Below are 25,332 nucleotides of genomic sequence, written 5' to 3'. Positions count from 1 at the left end.
TTGGTTCAAGAAATAAATTCAAGTTGGCGCAGTGTTTGCGTTTTAGCCACTAGAGGGCGTTATAACAAACCACATATGCATATAATGACAATTTGGAGAAAACAAACCCCAGAGTGAACGTTTGAATATATAAACTATATAAATTAAAATTAGATAGATAGAGGACAATTATTTCTTCCAAACTTGCATTCAGTTGAGAGGTAAGTTGTTTAAATAAAGTTTTTCGGGTTTGAATCTTCGACAGCCGTTAGCTGTGGAAGCTACATGCTAATGCTAAGCTAACTCGTATTACTGCTAACACGAATATTTCCTGTTACATCTAAACAAAAAGTGCATTTATTTTCAGTAGTTTTTTTTGTTCATTTATTGAGGCATTGCTTATTATCAGCTGTATTCTGATTTAATATCTGCCATATTGCTAATACAAACTTCTTGTTAATTTGACGAACTTGAGGTTCATTATTAACACTGTTTATTTACAATTAAATGTTTAAATAACATATTAAAACCCTGTACCCATTTATTTCTACCTTAGATAATGAGAAATGATAATTTAAATGCATTTTTAAGTATTTATTTTTATGAAAACATTAGCTAGTGTCACTTTTTCATTTTTGCTCTTGCTTTTTGGAAATTTTCTTCTTTTTTTTAGCTTGCAATACTATGACCTTTATCATATTAAGTAGACCCCAAATTAATTAATTTTTAAATATTTTGACCTTAAGGGGGGAAAAAGCTTTTTCTTGAGTTTGTCGGCCATCTTCCAAAAGTACCAGCCTTTATCACTGACACATAATTATACAAACAAATTTAACTGGGATGTTTTTATTTGCACATTTAAAATGTTTTTTTTTTGTTTTATTTTGGCAGCTTTTCATCAAAACACATGAGTGTATTGTGAATTTTCCTAAAAACATTGATCAAGCAACAGTAAATATTATCTACACTGTAAAAAAAAGCATAAATTGACTCACTGACGGTAATATCTACTATGTTTGGGCTATCCAACCACTGTTAGCGTGGCACTGCTTTTCGCCTTGCCCAGCGTGAACTTGACTGTCCCGCTCATGTCCACGTTGGTGTCCCTCAGGGTGAGCTTGTGGACGGTTCCGTGGCTGTCCAGGCGAACGGACGGGCCCGGATGAAGGGTCACGCCATTTAGGGTCCAAACCGGAGGCTTGTTGATGGCAACAGAGACCTCGCACTGGAAGGAAGCCGGTTCTGGTTCCGCCACCTCGACGTCCTTCAGCTCTGTGACCATCATGAGAGCCTGGGCTGCGACGGCGTAAAGCATTACGATGATATTAGAGGAAATAAACACAGAGAGGAAGTGGTTTCACACACGAAGACGGTTCTCTAAAACCATCAGCTTACCTTCAACCATCAGTTTTGCTTTGGAGGTGTGCTCCCCAACCTCAATGCTGTAGGCGCCCTCGTCCTCCACAGCTACCTGGTGGATGACCAGTTTGTGAGTGCAGCCGTCAGCCGTGATCTCCATCCGATCTGAGGAGGCCAGCTCCTGTTTGCCTTTGTACCAGGTCGCACCCGAGTGAGGGGAGGACACGGTGCATTCAAGGATGACACGGTGTTTCTCCAGGGCCGTTCTGTCCCGCAGCGGTTTCACGATGGAAACTGGGAGCTCTGAAGTGAGAAGGTCGAAGGTCGTTTGAGACGGAGCTGGTAAAGTTGGTTACGCGAGAAGAAAAGCAGAAGGCCTCACCTTCCACCTCAAGGTAAGCCGTTGATTCAACGTCCCTGGAGACAAACCGGATTTCTCCAGCGTCTTCTGCTTTAATGTTACACATGAGCAGGAAGTGTTTGGTCCCTGGAGGAAGGACACCGATTTTATTTCTTGCTGATTCTTCCCAACAAGGCTTTTAAAGTCACATTTCTACAACGAACTAGACAATACCCAAACATCTGTCCACTACGGGTCCTTTTCACACTTTACTGCCATTGTTCCTAATTTAATTCGGTTTATTCTCTGGTTTTTTGACCTTACAGATAAACACATTTTTCTTAGAGGCCTGTTTTCTGGTCATTTAATTGCTCTTTTGCTTTTTTATTCTTTGGACCTACTTATTCTTGCGCGTTGCAATAAAATATGGCATCTGAGATCATTCATATGAAAAGTGCCCAGTAATTAAAACACTGTTCCACCACAGATTACCCCTTCCCATTCCTGACCTTCAGTACGGATCTTTGTGGTGCTGCTGGGCCGGATCTTGTGGCCGTCCTTGTACCACTCCCCACTCACGTCCTCCAGGGACACCTCACACATGAAGACGGCGTTCTGGTCTTCCTGGATGTAAAGATCTTCCAGATCCTGCACTATCTCCAGCTCGTGCTCTGAAGTTAGTGAAACAGATTCAAAAAAACATTTCCGGGCATTGGCCACTAGATGGAGCCAAAGTATAGTTGATGTTTGTTTGCTTCGTTGCTGATTGTTCGACACTGAGTTGTTTGAGGCTTTAATGGGATGTTTGCTATGAAAGTGTGGGTTTTAAGAATTACCATAAACCTCCAGAGAGCAGGAGGTGTTGATTTCCCCTGTGTCACATTTGTAGAAGCCAGAATCAGCCCGGCCACACTGAAGGATCTGGCAGAACCTCTTTCGACCCATGGAGTAGATCCGACAGTTCTTGCCTGGCTTCAGCTCGGCTCCATTCTAAGTTACAGAGGAAAGATGGGGATTTGTTTTTGTGCTCAGAGCGGGTTAAAAATATAGAATCGAGAGAAATAAGAGCATTTAGAGGTGGTTTTAATACCTTGAACCACCTGACTTCCAAGTTTTGTCTGGAGAATTCACACTCCAGAGTGGCAGGTAACTCCTCCTCCACACGGACGTCCGTTAGCGGTTTCAGGATGGACACGGGCGTCTCTGTCAGTTCAGCCAATCCAAATAATCATATTTGTGTTTTGGACTAATAGAATCCATAACATTGCGCTTTCACGAACACTGGCTTGTATCTACCTTTGACTGTGAGCCTTGCCGTGGTGCGCGCCCCTTCAGCTGAAAAGACGATGGTCCCCGTGTCCTCCAGAGTCAAGTTGGACAAAGTGAGGCCATGTACCAGCCCATTGGTGCTCACTCGAAACTGGTTGTTTGGCTTCACTCGGATGCCATCCTTCTGCCAAATCCCTTCCACGTCTGTGTGGGAGAGCTCCACCTCAAAGGACGCGGTCTCTCGTTCAAAGGTTTCCTGGTCTGTTAGGCCTTTGCGGATGGAGATCTTTCGAGCTGGATTAGAGAGTATTAAACAGATGAGTGTGGTGGGAGGTGGATAATAATATCTATACAGCTGGAACATATTGTTAAATGCTTGGACATTCTGGAAAGGCATAAAGATGAATTCTTGAGTGCATTAATCTTTCTCCACATATGATTGTAAAGTTAAAACAGCCTTTCCAAGCCAAGCTAACACTCCCACTGTACAATGATAGTACTTCGTATTTCAAGGACAACAAAGGAGCGTTTAAATATAGACAGTGTTGGCATTAAGTCTTACAGAAGCACTCCATTGTCACAGTGTCACTCGGTGCACCGTTGTTCACAAAGCTTTTCACACTTTAGGCTTCGCTGAGCTATTCTTAGTACCTTTTTGCACTGACATACTGTAAAAAACTATTTGTAGTCTTCTTTACTTTGCCAGACCTTGTCTGTGGCAGATATGAAACGCAATTTACCGGAATAAAAATTGAACAAGACCATGAGCTTTTTATCTGATTATAAAGACATAAATTAATACATGAAGACCAGATCCATTTAAATAATAGATGTATGTGTAGATTTAATTTTGTCTGTGGGTTTATCTTCATAACCTGGTTAGATCTTTTTGAAATGTCTCCAGAAACATCCCGTTACAGACTACTTACGTTCCACATTAAGCTTGACTTGCGTCCGGTCATGCAGAGTCTCACAGCGGTACGTTCCCCGGTCCAACAAAGTCAGGTTGTAGATGGTGAGGCTGCGTTTACAGCCATTCTGGGCCAGCGTATGCCTCGAACCAGACTGGATGACCACCCCTTGCCTCATCCACTGAACCTCGCCGGTCTCCAAGCTGATCTCTGTCTCTAAGGTGGCCTCACCAAACTCTTCTGCTGTAACAGCCTCCATTCTCTTTGTAAACATGACTTGAGCCTCTGAAGATAGTAAAGAGACGTATAGATTAGGATCACTGAGACCTGCTTCTAGGTATGTTTTAGTGTTTTTGTCCTGATGAAGAGCTTACCTTGAACCTTGAGGCTGGCTCTGCTGGTCTTTCCTTCAGCTTCGGCTGTAATCTTTGAGGAGTCCAGGATTTGGCACTTTTTGATGACTAAGGTGTGGCACAGGCCGTTCTGGGTTGCTTGGAAACGGTCGCCCAAAGTAATCTGTTCATTGTCCATAAGCCAAGCCAAGTGAACGTCCTCGGGAGAAACTACACACTTGAAGGTGGCATCTTCTCCTTCCAGTACAGTTGTGTTGTGCAGCTCGGTGAGAAACTCAACAACTCGAGGCACTTTAGGGACATTCGGCAGAGAATTAAGTTGCTAAATCGTGAAAGAAAAGTCAAATAATCTCATCTCGTGCGTACTTACTCTCCACTCTTAGCGTAGCAGTGGTCTGGTCATCTCTGGACTCACAGGTATACTGCCCTGCATCCTGCTGGGTTAAACGGTGGATGGTCAAGCTTCGCTCGACCCCATCTGCTCGGATGGAAAACCTCCTGCTCGGGACCACTTCTACGCCGTTCTTGAGCCACTGGACGTCGGCCTTTGGTTTGCACACCTCACAGCGCAGCGTCACCATGCCGTCAGCATGAGCCACGGTGTCTTGGAGGTGCCGCACAAACTTTATCCTCATTTCTGCAGTGGAAAAGATGGAGGCGTTAAATTTCGTTTTAAACCCCCTACAGATACTTTACAGAAGTTCCAGAATGAAACAGAGGTTTGTGACCTTTCACCAGCAGGCTGAAGTGGATCTGGTCTGTGTTGACATCACAGGTGTATTCGCCAGCGTCCGAGCGCCTCAGAGGCTCAATGGTAAAAGTGCGTTTCTGGCCTTCCATCAGCGCTCGGAAGCGTTCGCCTTCGACTGGCGTCCAGTCTTTCAGCCAGCGCACAACAGCACTTTCTTTGGACACGTAGCTCGTCATTGTTACGCTCTCTGCTTCGTAACCTGTCACAACGACGCCATCTTCCTTGTTCACGAAAGTCACTGGAGGTTCTTTGTTGGAAACGAAGGGATACAAATATTAGATATTTATTTGACCATTTCCTTTTGTTGATCCTGGAAACCCTCAAGGTTTGTACCTTGAATCCTGATCATGCTGATCATCTTGTCATCCACAGCATCACACACGTACTTTCCAGAGTCTGAGGGCTGGATGCACGAGATGATAAGTTTCCTCAGGGTCCCGTAGGTCTCAATGCAGGTACGGGAGTCACTGGTGAGCAGCTTATTGTTACAGTACCACTGGACTGGGGCACTGGCCCGGGACAACTCACAGGCCAAGATTAGGTCATCGCCTACCATCATTTCTTGGTAATCAGGGTCATAAGAATTTCCTACGATGGTCACCGGAGGCTCTATAGCACAAATAAAAATTCTTTATTTTATTTTACTTAAAAAAATTCCTGTAAACGAAAGGAAAGGGTTATTTAAATTTACCTTGTACTGTAACCTGGAAGCTGATACTGTCATCGTCAACGTCTAGGAAGTATTCCCCTGAGTCTCCAAGCTCAGCATTAAGGATCACCAAGGAGCGGAAAGCGCCTTCTTCCTCCTCGCAGAACCTTTCATCACCGTCAATGCGACACCCATCCTTGTACCATTTGGCTTTGCCGTTAGCTCTGGAGAGTTCACACTCCAGCACGATGTCATCTGAAACCAGGAACTTTAGATCTTTCTTGATCTCTGACTTTCGCAAGATCTTCATTGGTGGTTCTGAGGAAAAATAAAGACCCATGAGTCTAAAGAGTTCTTTTAATGGGGTGGCTGGAAAGCATCTTTTTAACAACATTTGATTCTTACCTGAAACTTTGACCTGGAAATCAATTTTATCATCGATAGCATCACAGGTGTACTTCCCAGAGTCTTCTACAGATGGAAAGTTGATGGTAAGGCGACGAATGATTTCATCCTCTGTGATGGTGATGTTGCTGCTTTCTTTGATTTCTTTGCCGTTTAGTAGCCACTTGACTTCTGCTGTTGGCCGCGACACTTCGATCTCCAGGACTATTGGTTTACCAACAAAACTCTCTAATCTTTCAGGGGTGTCTTCGGGACGAGTAAGTGTTATTGGTGGCTCTACATAGAAAATAGTAAAGATGTAAACAAAAACTAGAAAGAATCGTTGAATTAGTTCATAATATATTATGCTAAATGTTCTCCTTCTCACCCGTAACAGTAACCAGGAAGGCTACCGAGTCATTTTCAGTGTCGCAGATATACTCCCCCGTATCCTCCACAGTGGTTAAAGGTATAACTAGCTGCCGTTTGGCCCCATCTTCTTCCAGGATCAAGTTAGGGCCCCTTTCTACCTCCAAACTGTCTTTGTACCACCGAACAGGAGCGTCCGCTTGAGAGATCTCACAGCTGAGCTCCAGCCTCTCCGAAGCAACAAATGTCAGTTCCACCTCTGGTTCACTGGGAGAAATGATTCTTACTGGTGGCTCTGGTGCAAGAGAAAGATATTCAAATAGAATTATTGAGCCTTACTAGATAGTGCACTCGTACCGGTACAGTTGGAGGTTTTACCTGTAACAGTTAGCTGGAAAAAGACAGAGTCTCCATCTGTTTCACAGACATACTCTCCACTATCATCCACCGAGCTGCAGAAGATGGTAAGCCTCCTGTAAGGACCCTCTGATATAAGCTGGACGTTATCGCTTTCCTTCACCTGCTGGCCATCCTTGAACCACTGTGTCTTCCCGTTGGAACGAGATAACTTGCACTGCAAGTTGATCTCCTCTGACACGTAACTCTCCATCACTACGTCATCCTTGGGTTCCACAATCATCACTGGAGGTTCTAGTTTTATGGTCGGAGAAACAAAAACGATGGATGGATACAGGTCCCCACTTGGTTGACGTGCAAATAAAAGAGTATTTCAACCCAGTTCGAATCAGCAGGAGTCAAAGTACCTTTGACATTGACCGTGAACTCCATGCCGTTGCTTCCTGCCTGGCAGGTGTAACTTCCTGCATCGGAAGTTTCGGCAGAGCGGATGATGAGCCTCCTCATGGTTCCCTCCGCCTGCAGGGTGATGTTGTCACTCGGGTGGATCTCACAGCCGTCCTTAAACCTTTGGACAAGAACAAAACAGCCCCCATCAGTCTTACAGTGCAGTCGGACACGAGTGATACAGGATCAGATGTAGACAAACTGGTCAAAACTGTTCCATTGCCGTTTTGGTTTCTTGGACACAAATAGTGGGCACGTGCAAAATAGTCTGCTGTTTCACCAATTAATAAAAACAATCCTCTGAATTTCTAGTCAATACAAAATCACCAAAAACAGAGTCTGATAAAAAATCTCCACTCTAAAAAGCTTTTTTGTTGTTGTTGTGTTTTCAGTTTTTCAGTTTTAACCAAACACAGCAGAAAACCTCATATAAACACCCATAGTGCTGTAGACGGGACCTAAAACATTTTATTCAACATTCCCAGTTGTGAACATGTATTTTATAAATTTAAAGCATCCTTTTTCAGTCGTTCCTAATTATTCTTTCCCTTTTTTAGCTCTTGAAATGTGAACAGTACTTCTCAAAGTAGACTTCCCAACTGTACAACGAACAATTTGTAAGCAGTAAATAAAAATAGGGTTTATTTTTTGAATGAAACTTTAAACAAAATTCAATAATTATTTCATTTATTTTAAGATTTTTTATAACTTTGCCACCAGAAATCAATTTACCAAAAAGGGACTGGAAATGGGATCAGACACAAAGAGGGGAAAGTTTTTCCTCTGTATACTTTCTTCAGAAAGCCTTAACTTATATTTGTTCATGTAGAAGCACGAATTGAGAATATTTTGAGCAGTTTCTCTTTTCCTTCTCCTACCATACAGCTTCGGCATCGTCTCTGGAGACGTGGCAGAGCAGAACTACGGGGTCCAGCTCCATGGCGTGTTTGTGAAGCTCTTCATCTGAGACGGGACTGAATTCCACCGGAGGCCCTAAAAACCCGAGATGATGGGACAAATGAGCGTCAGCCGCTGAAAGAAAAGGTACTTCGTCAAACTGCTTGGGTTTGATTCAGTAATTAAACTTATCTGTGCCAAATTTAATTAAATGTTAACATTTTGTTTTGGTTTTTCTATTACCACAGCAAAAGTTTCTTTATTTAAGTGCTTCATTTTTTGGCTAATCAATTTAAATTTAAGAAGTTTAAACCTATTATTATTTGAATCTGTATTATTTGCAAAACACATAAGTTGAGACGTGTGCCGGTTTACGTTCTTTGATAGTTGTAGAAATTGTACCTTCGACATCCACGTTGAATTTGACGACATCCCCTGACGTTTCACACGTATAAACTCCAGAGTGAGATGCGTCGGCAGACTGGATCACGATCCTTCTCATGGTCCCATCTGACTGGACGGTGAGCCCATCGGTCTCCTGGAGCTCCTTACCGTCTTTGCACCAGGACACTTGAGCGAACGGGTGGGAGACTTCACAGTAGAGCACAATGGCGTCTCCCGTTTCCACTTTCTTCCTGCAGTCTGACTCTGACAGAGGGGCGAATTTCACCACAGCAGCTGTACAGAAAACAACACCTGAAACAAACAATCAGCAGTTTATCTAAAACATTCACCAAAAGTTATAGATTTCTGCACCTACGTTTAACCTTGAGCGCTGCTGAGTCTCTGACTCCGTTGGCTATGAACGTGATCTCTGCTGTGTCGTCGGCGGTTTTAGCTTCGTGGATCACCAGCGAGTGCTTCGTTTGGTTGTGTTGTATGGAGTACCGCCCACCGTGCTTCAGCTGTAAGCTGTTCAGAAACCAGGTTCCGACCATCGGGACAGACAGCTCAATGGCGAAGTGCGCGTCTTCTCCTTCAACTACGTCACAACCCTGAAGGTTGTGGAGAATCTTCGGCCCTGGGACTGAGTAACAGAAATGGTTGAAGTAAGTCGAACGCATCACATGAAAGAAAAGAAAAGTCGGAGCGCCGCTCACCGAGGTGGACAGCTTTGGGAAACTCCACGTGGCCGCTGCGGCCGAACTTATTGATGCAGCAGACACGGAAGCGGTAGTTGCCTTCACACGGCACGCTGTCCCCGGTGATTTCAGCCGAAGTGGCGGTCTCCGAGGTGAAACACTTCAGCCACTCCTGGGAACCCACTTCCTGCCTCTCCAGAACAAAGATGGAGCGGGTGGTGGTTTGGCTGCTGGGGGCAGGCTCCCAGGTGAGGAGAGCGCTGTTGGGTCTGTCCACGTCCATTTTGACATCCACGGGACAGATGGGGGGGCAGTGTCTGGAGGCTTTAGGACAAAGACGCAAAATGATTAATTTTGGATACAAAGCTGATTAATAATTAAATTTACTTCTGTGTTTTTTTCCCAGATGAACAAAAAAACACAATCAACAAGTCATTATCTACAAAAAGATGGTGCATATACCTTAATTCGTTTAATTTTTCTCTATTTTTGTTTTTTAAGTTTTTAATTTTTGTAAAACAGTCTTATGGGACCTTAAACAAGATATGTTTTTTAAAAGATTTGTCTGGTTCAAAGCTGTCTGGCAGTAAATTCTTATCTTTAAAGAAACACACCTTTCAGCCTACAGTACTGTGTTTCAGTCGACAGAAAATCTTTTAGCAATCCCAGATGTTTCCAAATCGATGCGCTGCCATGCCTACGCTGTGCTCATGTACAGCCAAAGTAGCCTAACTGATTGGTAAAATACTTGGCAGGAAATGGACTTCCATGTTGGAAAAAACCCTGCAGATGATTCAAGGAAACTACCTTTGGTTTTCAATGAGAGTGCTGAGTTCATCGGATGCAGCTCAAAGTTATTTCCTGAAAAAAAATCTATAAACGTTCCGGTAAATCTTACATGAACGCTTTGAAACTGACTGCCAGTTTTTCAGTCCTGTGGTGTAAGTTGAGTGTTCGGGTCGTAGACACAACAAGCAGCTGTCCAAAACGTACCTTTGACCTTAAGGCGTGATGAAGTTTTGGATCTTCCTGCAACAAATGTCACGCCCCCCGAGTCGTGATGAGCCACATTGACAAACACCAAGATGTGAGTCTTGCCAAAAGACTTGAGGATGGTTTGGTGCGTCTCGTGGAGCTTTAAACCATCTTTGAACCAGTAGACGTCCATGTCGTCGTTGTCCACCTCGACGCAGAACGCCGCGTTCTCTCCCTCCACGACCTCCAGCTTCCGGGGAAGCTTACGAACAATGGTACCTTGAAATACAAAAAAAAAATGTTTTGTTTCCATTAATTCGTAAATCATTTTTTTGAAGAATGTTCATTTAAAACCACTGTTGTTGATCCCTGAAGTTGACTTTTTTACCCAAAGATCATTTAGCAGGGCATAAGGTTGAGATTGAAGTAGTTGTTACACTTTAAACCTTGAGATTTTAAGGATTTAAAAACATAGTAACAGGTGAAAAATCAAGCTAGTTAGCGAGTCTAAGGAGCCCACCTTTAACTGATAATTCAGCGATGCTCTTTCCTCCATCAGGCATCTCACAGAGGTAGACTCCATCGTCATCTGTTCCGACATCGTGGATGGTTAGTCTTCGCCTGGTTCCTTTCTGCTCCATTCCATATTTACTGCCGGGCATCAGCCTCTGGTCCTCGAGGTACCAGGCAGCAGGGATGGTCTCGTCAGGTACTTCACACTCCAGCACGGCGACATCCCTTTCCTTCACCTCCACATCCTTTAACGGGCGCCTGAACCGCACAGTTGGGCCTAAAGAACACTGAAACTCAGTCATTTGCAGTATGTCTCCACGCCTAAGTGGGATAGAGTTTGAGCTTGTTTGAACATTTCTCAATCATGGCTTCAGGATGGAAGTCAGAAAACATCTACAACCAGTGTTATAGAAACTCTGTCCAAAACATGACTGTCAGTCTGAAAAAGGCCTGAAATGAAACATGTTTCATTAGGAACTAAGATCTAAACCCAAATGAAAATGGACAAAGGCAGCTAGAGAATTCAAAAATGTGATCACGAGAGCCGATACTACCCAGAGAATTGTGTGGCTGTTTAAGAAAAGATTAGAACAAAATCGTTAACTGCTCTAATAGGTGATAACATGAATGTAAACTTCACATGCAGACGACTTGGACTGCACAGCTGCAGCCATGAAATATGGGTAACCATGTAACTGCCTGTGTCTGGGTTCATTTGTTCATTTGTCTGTTAGCCAAATATCTCATGAACCAGGGGATGTACTTTAATGAAACTTTCAGATCATAAAACGTACATCTACTGATGAACCCCACTCAAGATGGCAGCCACAAAACGAGGTACAACACTCAGTTTTACACACAGAGGGCTAAAAATCGTTGTAGTTGTAGCTGAGAGTCATCTTCATCACATCCTCTGAGCATCTTTGTTCAAAGCTTTGACAAACCAGGCAGCAGGTGGTATTCAATCATTAACTCCACCTCCATTAATGACTGGTCTAAGTTTGCGTCAGTCACATGACTTAACCAACTTAAATTCTAAAATCTTTACTTCTGTTCTGTTATATTTATTAGATGTTTCGTTCATAGATTGTGTAATGAAGAGGTCTTCATTACTGGGACTATTTTTTTATAAACATAAACTGTATAGCACTTTAAGAGCACCTTTGCACTTTAACTAGCACCTTGTTTAGCACTGCACTTTAAGCATGAATTTGCACATAAAGAACCATTTGCACACAAGAAGTTTTAACTATTTATTAAATATTTATTGAGAATTTTAATAATTAGCATGTAGCCTTTTGTTCCAGGCTCTCCACAGCTGCTCCTCATTAAGAAGTGAGGTGGTTGTCTGTGAGAAGAAAAGAATTGTTAGTCAGAGGAAATAAGGTCTACTGTTTAGAAACTTAAGCAAATGTTTGTGTAAAATATGTTAAGTGTGAGTGCAGGAGAAGTGTAGTGGTGCTAAAAGTCAACAACTCACCTGTCTTTTCTGTGTCCTCTCCAGGGTGTTTGGACAAATACTTCCCCGGGGGTTCAGACACCATTTATAGGTTCCAGGAGAGGCCATGGAAAAGTGTGTGTGGGAGGGTTTGCACGTAGTTTTATGGTGTTTTATGATACTTAGGTGCAGGTTTAAAATATAAAATATTTATACAAATTAACTGGGAATATAGTGGTATTTTAATAAAATGTATTTTACAGATGGAAGTAGTAAATTGGTAAATGTCCCTGTGAGGAATGGTTTAGTCCACTATCAGCTGTGACTATTTAAGGCTGTAATTATGTCTTGTGAGGGGTTCTTTTTGTTGTTGCCTGATGCTGGTAGGCTGGATGGTACAGCACCAGAATAAAACTTGTTCTGACTTCCACCTGACTCTGCATGGATCATCATTCTCCCTGTAAATCCAACCACGAAGGGCGGCCGGTTGACAGATTGTTTTGCATGACTTCAACTCTTTCTTGGCATTTTCACTTATAAGAGTCAGGACTAGCAATTCAGATTGTCGTGAGCTGGATTAAAACCCAAAATGCCACATAAATTTATTGTAAATATGAAATAGCTTCCTTAGATATTTAATCCCAATCGGCTACATTTGTAAGCTATAAAAACGTGACTTTAAATCAGCTTTTTTTTGAAAGGCCAAACCCAGTATTGTTTACGTTTGATCATGAACAAAGTTTTGATTATTTTCAGGATATAACCTGCAGATCTGCTTCTCTCTGCTGCTTGTAGCAGAAAACATGTTGTTTATGAAGCAGCACATGAGAATATGTGAACATGAAGTGTGTGTTTTTGACTCAGGCTGACATTCGGGATGCACAGACTCGAGATTAAAGTGTCCAGTTGCTGTAAAACCAGATTTTACTGCTTTAATCCCAAAGATCTTGATCAGATTTGAGTTTTACGTTTTGACAACACCAACAGCGAGATAAGACACTATTGAAGAGAAACGAGATGGTATGACTTACCTTTGACGGACAGATGGACAGCACTAAGGGTGTTTCCCAGAGCATTGGATGCAGCACACACGTACAGCCCCGTGTCCTGCACCTTACAGTACAGGACTTTCAGAGTGTAGTAACCCTCTCTGTCCTCGAATATCAGATGACGTCTGTCAGGCTCGAGGGGAGCCCCGTCTTTCTTCCAGATGATCTCGGGTTTCGGCTTGCCCGTCACGAAGCAGCGAAACTTGGCGTGCTTCCCCTCTGTGACTACGAACTTCTTGACTTTGGCTGTGTTGACGGGTGGCTCCTCCGTGAGCCTCGACAAACCGAGCCTCCCGCCTCTGTGCTTCGGTGACCTCTGGCTGCCGTCGTGGCCGCTTGAAGACCTTTTACTCTCGTCTCGTTCTGGAATTGGCTCGACGAGGAGGACGGCGCCTGCCAAGGCCTCGCCGTGACAGTTCACCGCCTTGCAGGTGTAGACGCCTCTGTCTGGCGTGCGCGTCCCGTAGAGCTTGAGCTGAAACCACCCCCCGTCTTGATTGCTCACACTGAAGTGGGAACTCTCAAAGATGTCATTCAGCTTTTTCCCGTCTTTCTCCCAGTTCACCTCGGGCAAAGGCGTGCCCCAGATTTTGCACGAGAAAGCGGCGTCCTCCCCTCGATCCACACGCAGAGACAGGGGCTTGATGAGGAATCGGGGTCTATCACTGGATGTTAAATCAACTTCTTCGAGCTTTTCATTCAACTTACTGTTCCACCTCTGCTCCTTGTTTGTTTCCTTCTCACTTACACCATTTACTGCTGCGGTGTAACCATTTAGATATCCACCAACTTCTTCGTATGCTTTCTTTGATTGCCTGTCACCATTTACCGCTGATTGCATCACCTCCTCATTCTGCAGCAGGGGCTCTCCGTCCACTTTGAGCGAGGCCGCTGCATAGGTTTCACCGATGTTATTTCTAGCCTTGCAGATGTACTGGCCAGCATCTTGCTGGGTCACTCCCATAATGGTTAGCAAATACACCTTTCCCTCCTCTGCTAGCTTGTATCGTCCTTCAGACGAAATTTGGACATTTTTACGTTCCCAGATCACGTCAGGACGAGGGTCTCCACCAATCTGGCACCGCAGGGTCGCATCTGTTCCACACTGCGTCGTCACAGGGCGCGGGTAGCCCAGAACACGAGGCGCACCGCCCAGAATATCCATGGCAATGTCCCGTTTGGTCTTAACGAATGAAGACGTGTCTTTTTGTTTGGTTTTGTCTGAAAGTTAGCTTTTTTGTCTTTGGTGGAGTAGACTGCAGATTGTGGCTGAAGTCTGGATTCTTTGTCTTGACAATCTAAACAACAAGAAATTAATGATCTTGATTAAACTGCTAAAATATATTTATGTAAACTTATAGTCACGAATCCACATAAATCCATTCAAATGGGCTTTATTATTATCAGGAAACAAATGATTCCAAGGAGAAAATGAAGAGTTTGGATTTTGAGAACAGTGTTAGCATGATGTTTTGCCGTTTATCCTAATGGTTTTTCAGCAAACACACGACAACCACGGTTGTCTTCCAGCTGGTACTGTAACTCATTGAAGAGTGTATTTTTAAAGTAGCCTGACGCTGGAGACCATGTGTCAAAGCACAGGAAAAAAAAAACCTGTGCCTAACTGTGCTGCTTCTAATATTTGCCAAAAAAACTGAACTTTTTCTTTAACTGTAAAAGAACATCCCCAAGGAAAGCTTACCTCTCTCTGAAAGTCACTTTCTCTGAAGCATTACTGTGAGTTGGACGTCCTTCAAGCAATCAGGCTCGTATTAGTTGTTTCAGCTCCTCTTGAGCACTTCTTTGACATAAAATATTGGCGATCTGTTGCTCTGAGCATCTGAAAAGTTCCTCGTCCTTTTGGTTTGTGGCGGACAGATCGTGGTTCGTATTCACACCTTTGAGTCACTTATGCCCCGTCTCAAGAGAGGGAAAAAAAAAAAAATCTCCCATTCACGATTGGTGAGTCAGAGTCGCAGGTGTCGTCTCGTGGTCGTCCTTTCTGACCGTGTGGGGCGCGCGTCGGCTCCGGTTCTGTCATTGTCCAACAGCGAAAGAGAAAGAGAGGGGAGGGGACGTGTAAATAAATGCTTTCGCAGCTGCTGCCACTGCAAGCCACCCCCTAAAAATACCATCAGCTTTCATGACGCGGGGCCAGATAAAGTTAGACGCTCCATTCACAGACCGTGACCCACTAAAGATAGCCGGGGTCTGTACTGGATCACTCGACTCAGAAGACCCACCCGCTCAAGTTCCTTGTATCACAAATCACACTGACCCATAAATAGGGTCAAATTTTATCCCATTAGGACATGATTTATATTAAACAATGATCAACAAGGGTGGTATTGTTGGTATATATAGGCTGGTTGGGGGTTTTCCAACAATAGAAAGTCAAAATTTCTCTACATTTCAAAGCCACATGCTGTAAATTTAAGGATCAGTAATATAAATGCTTTTAGACATTTTACGCTTTCCATCCATCCAAAAGCAAAGATTAAGACTGTAGAGATGCGGGTCTAAACTTTTATGTGACTTGGGGTTATTAGCCAAATACTTTGAGAACTGTTTCAAAATTGAGCTTCATGATTGATACAATCGGATCACCGTGACGTTTAGTGGCACGCAAATAAAGACGTGAACCCGCCAGCCCATTGCAGGACCACCTGGAGACAAACAACCATTCGCCTCGTGACATTTTAGTTACCAGTGAATCTGACGTGCAGCACCTGGAGAAAACCCGCACGTGCATGGGAAGAACGTGCAAACTCCCCGCAGAAATGCGAACCACCTGCTCCACAGACGAGGAACAGCACAGATCAACAGAAACCCACAACTTCTTCACTTTTGCTGCAAAAAAAATGCAATAAAAGCAAGAATCTGTACTGACATTTAAAAGGATTGACTTGGCTTTTGGATAAGACAACAGTTTAAGGAGCTCATTTTTAGCTGCACGTCTAACAGTTTCTTTGTTTTAACATTAGAATATTCATTTTAGTGTTTGTTCTCACATACCAGGAGCAAAGCTCGCATAGTTTCTGCTGGTATACAGGACTCTGAAAGGACAAAACTGAAAGGAAGAGTTGTAATCAGAGACATTATGGTCAGAACTTTAAGAGTCCTCGTGTGACAAACGTAAACTTTAGTTAAAGAGATCAACTTTGAAATGATGTTCTGTTGAATAGTGGTAAAAGTTAATTAAGCCTCAACATTTTTGCCTGATGTAGTTTGTTTGGTTTGTCGCTGTTTTCTCAACCGAACAAGGCGTCCGTCCGCCGGGAGTTGAGTAAACCTTTAAACAGACTAGACATGCTGATCAGACTCTTTCCTCCTTCTCTTTAACACCTTCTTTAATTCAGCTACCTTCCAGACAGATGCCTCAAAATATCAAATAAGTAAAAATTAAGGCTGAAAAATCGATCGCTGAACAAATAATGCAGGACCTTTGAAGACATGACAACATAAATTGGTTCTGGAGCTGGTTTTGGGTTTGTGTGAAGCTCTAAACTTGACATAACACCTGCTAGAGGGATTTAATTAATGGCTTTCCAATCTGCATATGTAAAGCTGGTTGTATTATAAAGTCATCTCCTATTAACACAGTTGGTCAGCTCTCCAGATCGCTCATGAATTTTAAAACCTCTCACCTATAAACAGTCATTCCGGTGTTATTTCCGCTGCAAGTACCAGCACTTAAACAGCTCACAACTGTTTCCCTCCTGCTGTTGACACTTATTGCCTGCATTCTCAGACAGTAGCTCTTCAAGCTATCGCTCCAAGGGTGTTTCAGACGGCGAAGGCCCTGATGCACACGGCGAGCTGTCGACAGAGATATTCCACCTTCAGTACGGGTCACATAGCTGTGATTCCTTTGTGAACATGCAAGAGGAGGCGAGGAGAAAACAATATTCACCACGGCAGCTTCGACGCGCTCGTCCATGCCGTTGTCCCGTCAGAAGGACGTCCTGAGATTGGGTTTCAGTTTGAAAAGCTGAAGAGGATCGACGGAGAGCACAGCGACAACAATAGGCTGTCAGTCAGCCTAGTTTGAAATCCAAGAAACCTTTTCTTTTTCTCTTAATACGCCGACTAAACAACCATATCTTTGTTGTGTCAAAAATCGAAATGTGGAGCTTCTTCTTCCTGTGGAAATGAGGAAAAATGGAAACGTATTCTTCATTTTGCAAACAGATCTCTGAGAATTCCTCAGTGAATACAAACATTTTCCTGATTGGTATGAAAGAAAAACCAAATGAATGTGAATAAAAACAGCTTATGGTGTCCATTAGATGGAGCCAAAGACTTATCCTCAGTCAATCAAAGGCTTGAAGCTTGAAAAATAAACCAGTTCAAATCCTAAGGAAAGCACGTTGATTTAAGGATATTACTCTTAAATCTATATGACCTTTGTTCTCAGTGACGAAGAGGAAGGTGGAGGAAAACGCACGTCAGTCAAGCTTTGGTTAACTTCTTTACTGGCATAAATACTCGAGTCGAAAAATTGTTCCAAAACACCCAAAACAAAAAAGATCTTTTCAATATTACAACCATTTCCGTTGGCTTTTTGTCCCATCCTTGTAAAACGGTAATCCTCCACAGCATCTCCCATTGAATTTTTGTTAAAAGGAATATAAAGTGTTGTTGGAGATCCGTGGAGGAGTTACGGACCCAGCGTGAAGGCCCAGAAACCCAAAAAGAAAAGCGTGTTCGGACGCACGTACGCACTTTGGGACAGAACCCCGTCCCTTCAGGCTGTAAAGGAGAACTGTACGCTGAGAACCGAAGAGGAGGGGGTCACGAAGTGGTACAGTGATATAGGGACACATAGGGGGAAAAGGGAGATCAAGCATTTTTCTGTCAGGTGACCCCTGACACTTTAGCTCCTCCCCCTTCTGCATGTAACCTGTAGGCCTGCTGCGAGAAACAACAAAAGATTCTGGGAAAGACGGGAGGAGGGCTTTTTTTTTTTTTTTTTCAATATAAACAACATCTGTGAGGAAATGTGTGAGGCACGGAGAGGATTCCTTGTGTTTATCTGCTGGTTTTTATTATTATTTTTCTTTTCTCCTGCGTGAAATTTGAACGCGGCTCATTAAATTCAACACTTTGGTATTGTAACATATTTTTATTTGGATTGGGTTTTTTCTAGACCCTTGATTGGACTTCTTTTGGGAAGTCCTGAGGTGTTTTATTTTTCCTGGGGTATAACAGGACAGGTTAACCGGTGGCTCAGTAAAATGGAGGAATCAATAAAATGAAAATCTCTGAGGTTTTTTGAAGTGGAAGCTAAAAAGGTTGCTCATTCTGCCGTGTCTGGTCGTTGTCGTCCAAAAGCTTTTTAAAAGCGTAGTTTGACATTTTAAAAATTGATTCTCTTTCTTGCTTAGGGTATGGTTAGATAACCTGTTATTTTATTTTATTTTATTTTAGTTACCCATGAAAGTAAAGTCAGGAAGTGCTTCTTTTGGCTCAGATGAAGATAAAACCTGCACCTGCAAATAAAAAAGTTCCTGTTTAAACATTTATTTTCTTAGATTTCTTTGCTTTACCTAGAGGAGCTGATCCTTTCATGCCTCGAGTTTTATAACTCATAGACGGATCAGCGTGAACATTAAAACCACATGCCTAATATTATCTAAAATCCCCTTAGCCAGCTCTGACCCCTCCAGCTGCAGACCTGTTAGGACCTCCATCTTCTGTCCTATCAGACGCTTGGACCTTTGCAGCAAATCCTTTTGAAGTTTTTAAAATTGCAAAGTGTTGGCTTTTTTACCCCCCATAGATGCCCATTAAAGGGGCCAAGTCAACAGCTTGAACTCTGTCTCATTTACAGAACCGTTTCTTTGCTTTAGCCCGTCAGGTTCCGAGGGTTTTTCCTTATTGGCGTGAAGAAGTGATGGCATGTGTCGATACCCGTCTCTGCCTCGTGTCTCGTTGACCGTTTCATGATCCAGATGTGGAGCTTAAACGCTCACCGACGATGTTTCTGGCATCGGACAGAATCGAGTACTGAAAGCTGTGGAAGACTCTTTGTTTCGGACTTAATTCAGTCACAGTCTGGAAGCTCTGACATGAATAAACCCTAATTTATATTGTCAATCTTCACAGGTAGACCCACTGTGGCCCACTACTGGTCGATATAAGAACTGCTATGTTTTGAGGATGTAGTTGTAGTTGCTCCAGTTTCTTATGCCAATTTAACTGTCTCCCAAATCACATCTAAAAGCCAACTTGCAGCTGAATGAATCCCACCTGTTCATGAGTGCCACCGTGACGAGATAATCAGTGTTATTTGCTTTCATGGCTGTCTCTGAATGAGTGTAGCATCTCGAAAACCCATATTTTATTCCCAATGGAACATAGTAAACATATCAAATGTTTGAACTAAAAACATGTACCTTAAAAACAAGTTAAATTGAGTTTTATGGCAGCAACATGTCTCAATAAAATAGGGACGGAGCCACAAAAGGTGAAAGTAAGTGGTACGAATACGAAACAGCTAGAAGAGCAGCTTGTTGCTTACTGAGTTAACTGGCAGCAGGTCAGTGAGAGGAGTGGGGATAAAAAGAACATTTTAGAGGCTGAATCTGTCAGAAGTAAAGATGGGCAGAGGTTCACCAGGCTGAGAGAAACTGTGTCTAAAGATGGTGGAACAATTTCAGAATAAAGTTCATCAACAGAGAACTGGGACCAATATATAACCCATCATCTCCAGCTCATAATATCATCAACAGATCTGAAGAATCTGGAGAAATCTCTGAGGTCAAAGGTCAAGTCTGGTTCTGGTTCTGCTCAGGAACACTGTCTGTAAACACAGCTCACCGTGCCGTCCACAGATGCTGCTTAAAGCTCTATCAGGCAGAGAAGAAGCCAGATGTGAACAGATGTGTCTCCTCTGGACCAAAGAGGAGAACGGGTCCAAACCATCCAGCCTGCCTCTCTGATGGTATGGGGGTGCATTAGTGCCTCTGGAAAGGATCTCCAGGTTTTGCTCCCATCCAGGACTGTTGAACAATTAAAAATTATCGTTCTTATTTGCTAAAATTGGTAAGATTCCTTAATTTTAACATCTGATATATTTATATTTGGCTTCCATTGTGAATAAAATGTGGATTTATAAGGTTTGTAAATCATTGCATTCTGTTTTCAGTGACATTTTACTCAACATCCCAACTTATTCAGAACTGGGGTTGTAAATCCCAGCTGCACCTTAAAATGTAAGTCCTGGCATAAATCCTGAGCCACCATTTAAAGAAACTCATTTCTTTACAGTTTGATTATAAGAAGCCAGATTTTGTTGTATTTTTTTTTAACTTTCTGGCGGCTCTTCAAAGATTTTCTTCAGACCAATCTTTGGCTTTTTACCAGTTTTCAGACGTCTTACTTCTGATTTTGTTCTCTCACATCTCAGTATAACCATTTAAATGACCATTAAAAAGTGTTTAATGTACAGAAAATTACTCCTGTGATACAAAAAGGTTAGGTTAGCTCAGTAAAGGATGATCTAAATCAGTTTTTTTGTTTTTTATCTTTCCCACGTTTTCCAGCTCTTCTGTTTGTATGTTGGACCAGATATTCCATTCCCACGATTTTTTTAGTTTTGTTTTAAAAGCCTTCATTAGTTCTAGTATTAGACGTTTCATAACTTTATTGTGAATCTTTCTTTCTTTCTTCTTGTTTACATTTAATTAAAGCTTGCTCTTGAGGACTTAGCTGCAGGGAGGAGGGTTGACTTTTCACAGCTTCGCCAGCATTTAGTCTGAACCTCCTCGCAGTTCGTTGTTGTGTTTAAATCCAGGCCTGTGTTTCGTCTTCAGCCGCGCAGCCGGCTTTGGCCTCTAAGCCCGCTCCATATTGTATTTGTTTTAATAATGCGAGCGAGTCGGACGTTGCGTTGGATAAATACTGCGTCGCTTTTCGCCGTCAGGAAAAAAAACAAAGGCTTCCCGGTGGGAAAGCAGAAACGAATTTACAGCTGATGGAGGGCAGAAACGTGCTGCGGTTTTCATTTTCACGCCTTTCAGAGCTGCAGAGATTGTCCAGATGTTTTCATCTGGCTGATTCTAAGTCAAGGGGTCAGAAGGTACTGGATCAGTCTGTTAGATTGTCCATGATGGACAACAGTTTGTCCACTGTCCTCCTCTGAAGTGTCCCGTTTGCAGCCGATAATCCTTTAATCCCCATCAAGGATATTCGTTCACTTTATAAACTTTAGTTTTGGTCACCTGGATTATCCTCAGATTTTTGGATTTAAACTGTTTATCTAAAAAGAAACAAAAAGCAGAGTTTTTTTTTTTTAAATTATCCTAAAAATAACACATTCTTTTGGACACTAAAACTAGAGGTGTTAAACACAGAAAACATTAAAGCCAAACTAGATTTTTAAATATATTTTCTATATGTTTATGTATAAAAATATTGTTAGTTTATGTCAAGTGCATATCTACATTTTAAAGCCCTTCTACATTTGGAATATTTCTAATGCTGACTAATTTCACATTTGAAGCTTAATTTATTGTTTTGTATGAACTGAAAATGCTACATATGAATTCTGATGCCACAAACTTGATGTAGAAATAAATTTAGATGGAAAAATAAGAAATTGTTGCTAAAAATGAGAGGTGCAGGGGTTACAAATGTACAGAAATAGGGTTATGAAGTCCTTCATGGTACCGTTTTTGTTCCTGTAAATAGTTAATATGTGCTGATAATAGCCTTTGACCGTTTTGAGACTGTTTCGTGATGAAGCGTTGTTTGCAGAAGTCAGCTGAGATGTTCGCAGCAGGCTGACAGTTTCAGTCAACCAATCATATAATGCACAGAAAGGGCTTTAGCAGCAGATGTGGATGTAAATGCCGCCACATCACTTAGTTGCCACCGGCAACCATCTGCTGTACACTTTAGCCTGCTTTTTAAACTTCCTCTGTTTTGATTTATCCTTCAAAATCTCCATTTTTTGGATGGCTTTGATAAGAACAGTTAATATTCCAGTTTGGAGCGCTGCATGGTTCGGACCCCCCCAGGCCTCCAAACGTCATCACATGTCGACCCCGTGTTTCCAAACTCACTCCCAGCTGCTCGTTGTGAACACGGTTAGTTGGCCTTAATTAACCCAGCGTCTCTAATTGGTAGCTTATTTAATAAGTGTGTGTTGAGAAGGGGAAGCAGGACAGACGGCCAGAGAGAAATGTGTTTTTATGTCGAAGCAACCGTGCGTTTGACAGAACAGAGGGACGTTTGACTTCCAAGTGTGAAATGTCTGCAGAGATAAAATCAGAAACAAATAGGCCATTAATGTCTCTCAGAACCCAACCTGTTGAGCAACAGGACAAAAACCTGGAAAATTTGAGAAAATTAGCGGGAAATTGATCAGGTAGATGGCGCTGGATTGAAATAGATGCTCAGCTCACAATTGATAGACGGTGAGACAGATATAGAAAAGAGTTATTTAAAGATCTCGTCCTGATGCTAGGGCCACCGTAACCATGGCTACCAGTTTGTGAGTGTGCGCCTGCACATGTCCTCCGCACGAACTCTTCACAGCTACTTTCTCATCTGAAAGGGATGCTGATTGGAGTACAACTGCGTCGCATGCCTCATAAACTCACTTGCAGAAACATTGCAGGCGTTCCACTCGAACCTTCTTCTCCCTTTTTGCTTTTTTTTTTTTTTTTCTGGCTCGTTTTGTTGTTTTGCAGCCGATCAGCCTCACGAACATGTCTGGGAAGTTGGACGCAGTTAGCAGTTTGGTAACTTCTGCACCACTTCATGTGCGCTTCGTGGCCAACAGCTAACCTCTTTAAAGCCACGATGTTACAATTTAAAGATGTAAATTTAGTCAACGAGGCTGAATAGATTTGACACAGTTTAGTCATTTTTAGAAACTCTGAAAGCTAAAACGTTATTTAAACCATTAAAATCTATATAAACAATGTTATGGCCAATGTTCCAGTGGGTCGCCGGTTCAAACCCCCGCTCTTTGTCCATCTCAGCCGTTGGGACGGACACTTCCTGCCTTGCCTACTGGTGGTGGTCAGAGGGCTCGGTGGCGCCAGTGTCATGGCCGCCTCACTTCTGTTAATGTGAAGCCCTTTGGATGAGATGAAGCTCGATACAAGTGCAGAGCATTTTCCATTTACCAGTCTGTCTTCCTGCCAAGTGGTTCTTCTGCAGCAGGTCACATCCGCCATCTTTGTACCCGCCTCGGCCTACGCTGTACTTTATCCCGCTCTGAGTCAATCAAATTCGTGACAGCCACCACAGCCAGCTGACCTTAGGAAAAATGGCTATAATTCAGCCATTTTTACAGATACTGAGCTAAAACCTGGTGTGCGTGTACCTGAGCATTATCCCCAATATAGACTCTAAGCACGACACATTGAGTCTTATTTTGGCTTAAAAACCTTAAGATTAACTGTTGGCGTCCAACACATCTCAGAAATTGGGTATTGAAGATGGCTACCCTGAAATATCACAACAATTTAATCTGTTTGCCTAAAACCACAAGCTGGACAAGTTGTGCTTTCTATGTATTTCATAGAAGCTTTACCTGCTTCAGTACACCTGGCCTATCAAGAGTCTGGAAATTTGTTATCCTGTGTTACGTTCATGGACGGGAAATTATTGTTTTGCTTCCCATTGGTATGAAATGGCAATAAGTCTGCCGAGTGGGGTATTATTTGGTGGAAGATTGTATCAACCAGCTTCCTGTGTCCAGTGGTCAGTCCTTTCCTTTTCGTCTGTCCAGCTTGTCCACTTCAGTTTCCTTCTGCGTTTGGATCCTTCTGCGTCCGTTCACGGCATCAAACATGGGGAAAATCCGTTCAGTGTCTCCGGAGCAAGCCTGTGGCTCATCGTAGACCAGACATTAAATAGTGACTCACGTTTAAACCAACAGAGCTGAGGTTGTGTTTGAGCCACGAGGTAAACAAGCCTCTGAGGTAGCTGAGCTCCAGTGTGACAAAATGACACCGTCAGCGTTATTAAACAAATCTACAAGTGGCTTGCATCGCCTAAATGACACAACTGCTTGCCGTACTCGCGCCTGTTGACTCGCTCTGCTGCAGCTGTTCGTGATCAGAGGCGCCGCAGAGCTTTTCCTGCACAGCTGATAGGAATTAAACAGGCAGGACTTGAAGCTTCTTGGTGTGAAAGACGAATATTCCTTTGCTGCTTTTCTGTCCGGATGTTGGCAAAACGCAGCTGAATGAACCGTGACTGACAGAAACGTTGTCAGTTCAATGTGCCCAAACATTTGTACCGAACTGTCACCAAACAAATACATACGGGTGGAAGTTAAAGTTTAGATTTGCTGAGTTTTAGCTGAAAATTGTTTTCTAATAAGAAGCAAAACAACATAGGGATTTAACGCTACAGTTACAGTTCTTTATTTCTTATTCATCTTTGAATATATGATGATGAACATTAAACTTGTCTCTTTATTAGTGATGAAAACGGCAGCTCCTTTGAGTGAACTGAATCACTAGAATCAGTTCATTAAAATGATTCGTTCAAAAGATTCGTTCACCGAATCCTTCAGTTCACACAGTTTATTAGTTAGTTAGTTTAGTTTATTTATTTGCCATACACCATAAAAGGTGCTCAGCCCCATGGGCTTATAAGACACACAAACATATTTCAAAGATGCAGAGAGAAACCAACATCAACATCCTTCAAACAGAAACGAATTGTTGTTTCTGTGCGAATCAGCAGTTCGTTCAATGGTACGGATCAGAGACAAAGAGAGAATAAAATACAAAACATAATATGTTCATCTTACTAGTGAAAAGTTATCCCCCGAGCCCTAACGTAGCGTGCGCCGTGCGGGCAGGGCGGGATTTACTGCTGAGATGTGATACACGTCACAAAGAGTAGACCCCGCATGAAAATATGGCCGCCATCTTGGAGCAGTCGTCCTTCTTATTCGGTTAAACCAAAAGAGCAGAAGATGCCTCAGCTTATTTCTGTTCAAATCGACGGACTGTTGACAGAACGTGGAACTTCCACTCCCGCTGAACTCAACTGAGTCAACTAAGTAACGAACGAATCAGTCAATAAAGTGATCTGGTTCAGTTCATTCATTTAAAAGATTCGTTAATTTAAACAAATCGTTCATGTACGACACAACACTGCTCTTTATACAACATGAAAATCTGAAGTGTTTGTTTTTTCTTACTAAAACTTTTGCTAAACTTTTTCCTACAATTCAAA

At 42.6% G+C, this 25,332-nt stretch overlaps 1 protein-coding gene across 2 annotated transcripts; it reads right to left on the bottom strand.

Moving 5' to 3' along the window:
• Positions 1–232: 232 nt before the first annotated feature.
• obsl1a (obscurin like cytoskeletal adaptor 1a) lies at positions 233–15,183 on the bottom strand. Of its 2 annotated transcripts, none has more exons than XM_017426929.3 (25): positions 14,825–15,183; positions 13,105–14,420; positions 10,643–10,912; positions 10,141–10,401; positions 9,166–9,471; positions 8,826–9,092; positions 8,468–8,761; positions 8,047–8,161; positions 7,129–7,289; positions 6,743–7,015; positions 6,384–6,659; positions 6,017–6,292; positions 5,654–5,929; positions 5,296–5,571; positions 4,940–5,209; positions 4,582–4,848; positions 4,233–4,502; positions 3,877–4,143; positions 2,975–3,241; positions 2,769–2,881; positions 2,515–2,668; positions 2,188–2,349; positions 1,721–1,825; positions 1,375–1,641; positions 233–1,275 (listed from the first exon to the last, which is right to left on the bottom strand). In XM_017426929.3, exons 2-25 carry the CDS (start codon positions 14,285–14,287, stop codon positions 1,001–1,003), a joined length of 6,651 nt encoding a protein of 2,216 aa, XP_017282418.1. In that variant the 5' UTR covers positions 14,288–14,420; positions 14,825–15,183; the 3' UTR covers positions 233–1,000. The 2 variants fall into 2 exon arrangements, with proteins under 2 accessions (XP_017282418.1, XP_017282419.1); XM_017426930.3 differs by having other exon boundaries at positions 8,468–8,743.
• Positions 15,184–25,332: the final 10,149 nt, after the last annotated feature.

Source organism: Kryptolebias marmoratus, linkage group LG23, assembly GCF_001649575.2.
Source record: "Kryptolebias marmoratus isolate JLee-2015 linkage group LG23, ASM164957v2, whole genome shotgun sequence".
Lineage (NCBI taxonomy): Eukaryota > Metazoa > Chordata > Actinopteri > Cyprinodontiformes > Rivulidae > Kryptolebias > Kryptolebias marmoratus.
The sequence above is the reverse complement of the archived record's forward strand: the minus strand, read 5'-3'. Positions and strand labels throughout refer to the sequence as shown.

What these genes read in the sequence shown, in the direction of transcription:
- obsl1a (XM_017426929.3), bottom strand. Translation starts at nt 14,287, where the DNA reads ATGGATATTCTGGGCGGTGCGCCTCGTGTTCTGGGCTACCCGCGCCCT. An exon ending in AGCAGCGCTCAAGGTTAAAC is followed by an intron (nt 8,762 to 8,825) that starts GTAGGTGCAGAA and finishes TGTTTGTTTCAG; the next exon opens with GTGTTGTTTTCTGTACAGCT. An exon ending in GGCTTACCTTGAGGTGGAAG is followed by an intron (nt 1,642 to 1,720) that starts GTGAGGCCTTCT and finishes TTCTCACTTCAG; the next exon opens with AGCTCCCAGTTTCCATCGTG.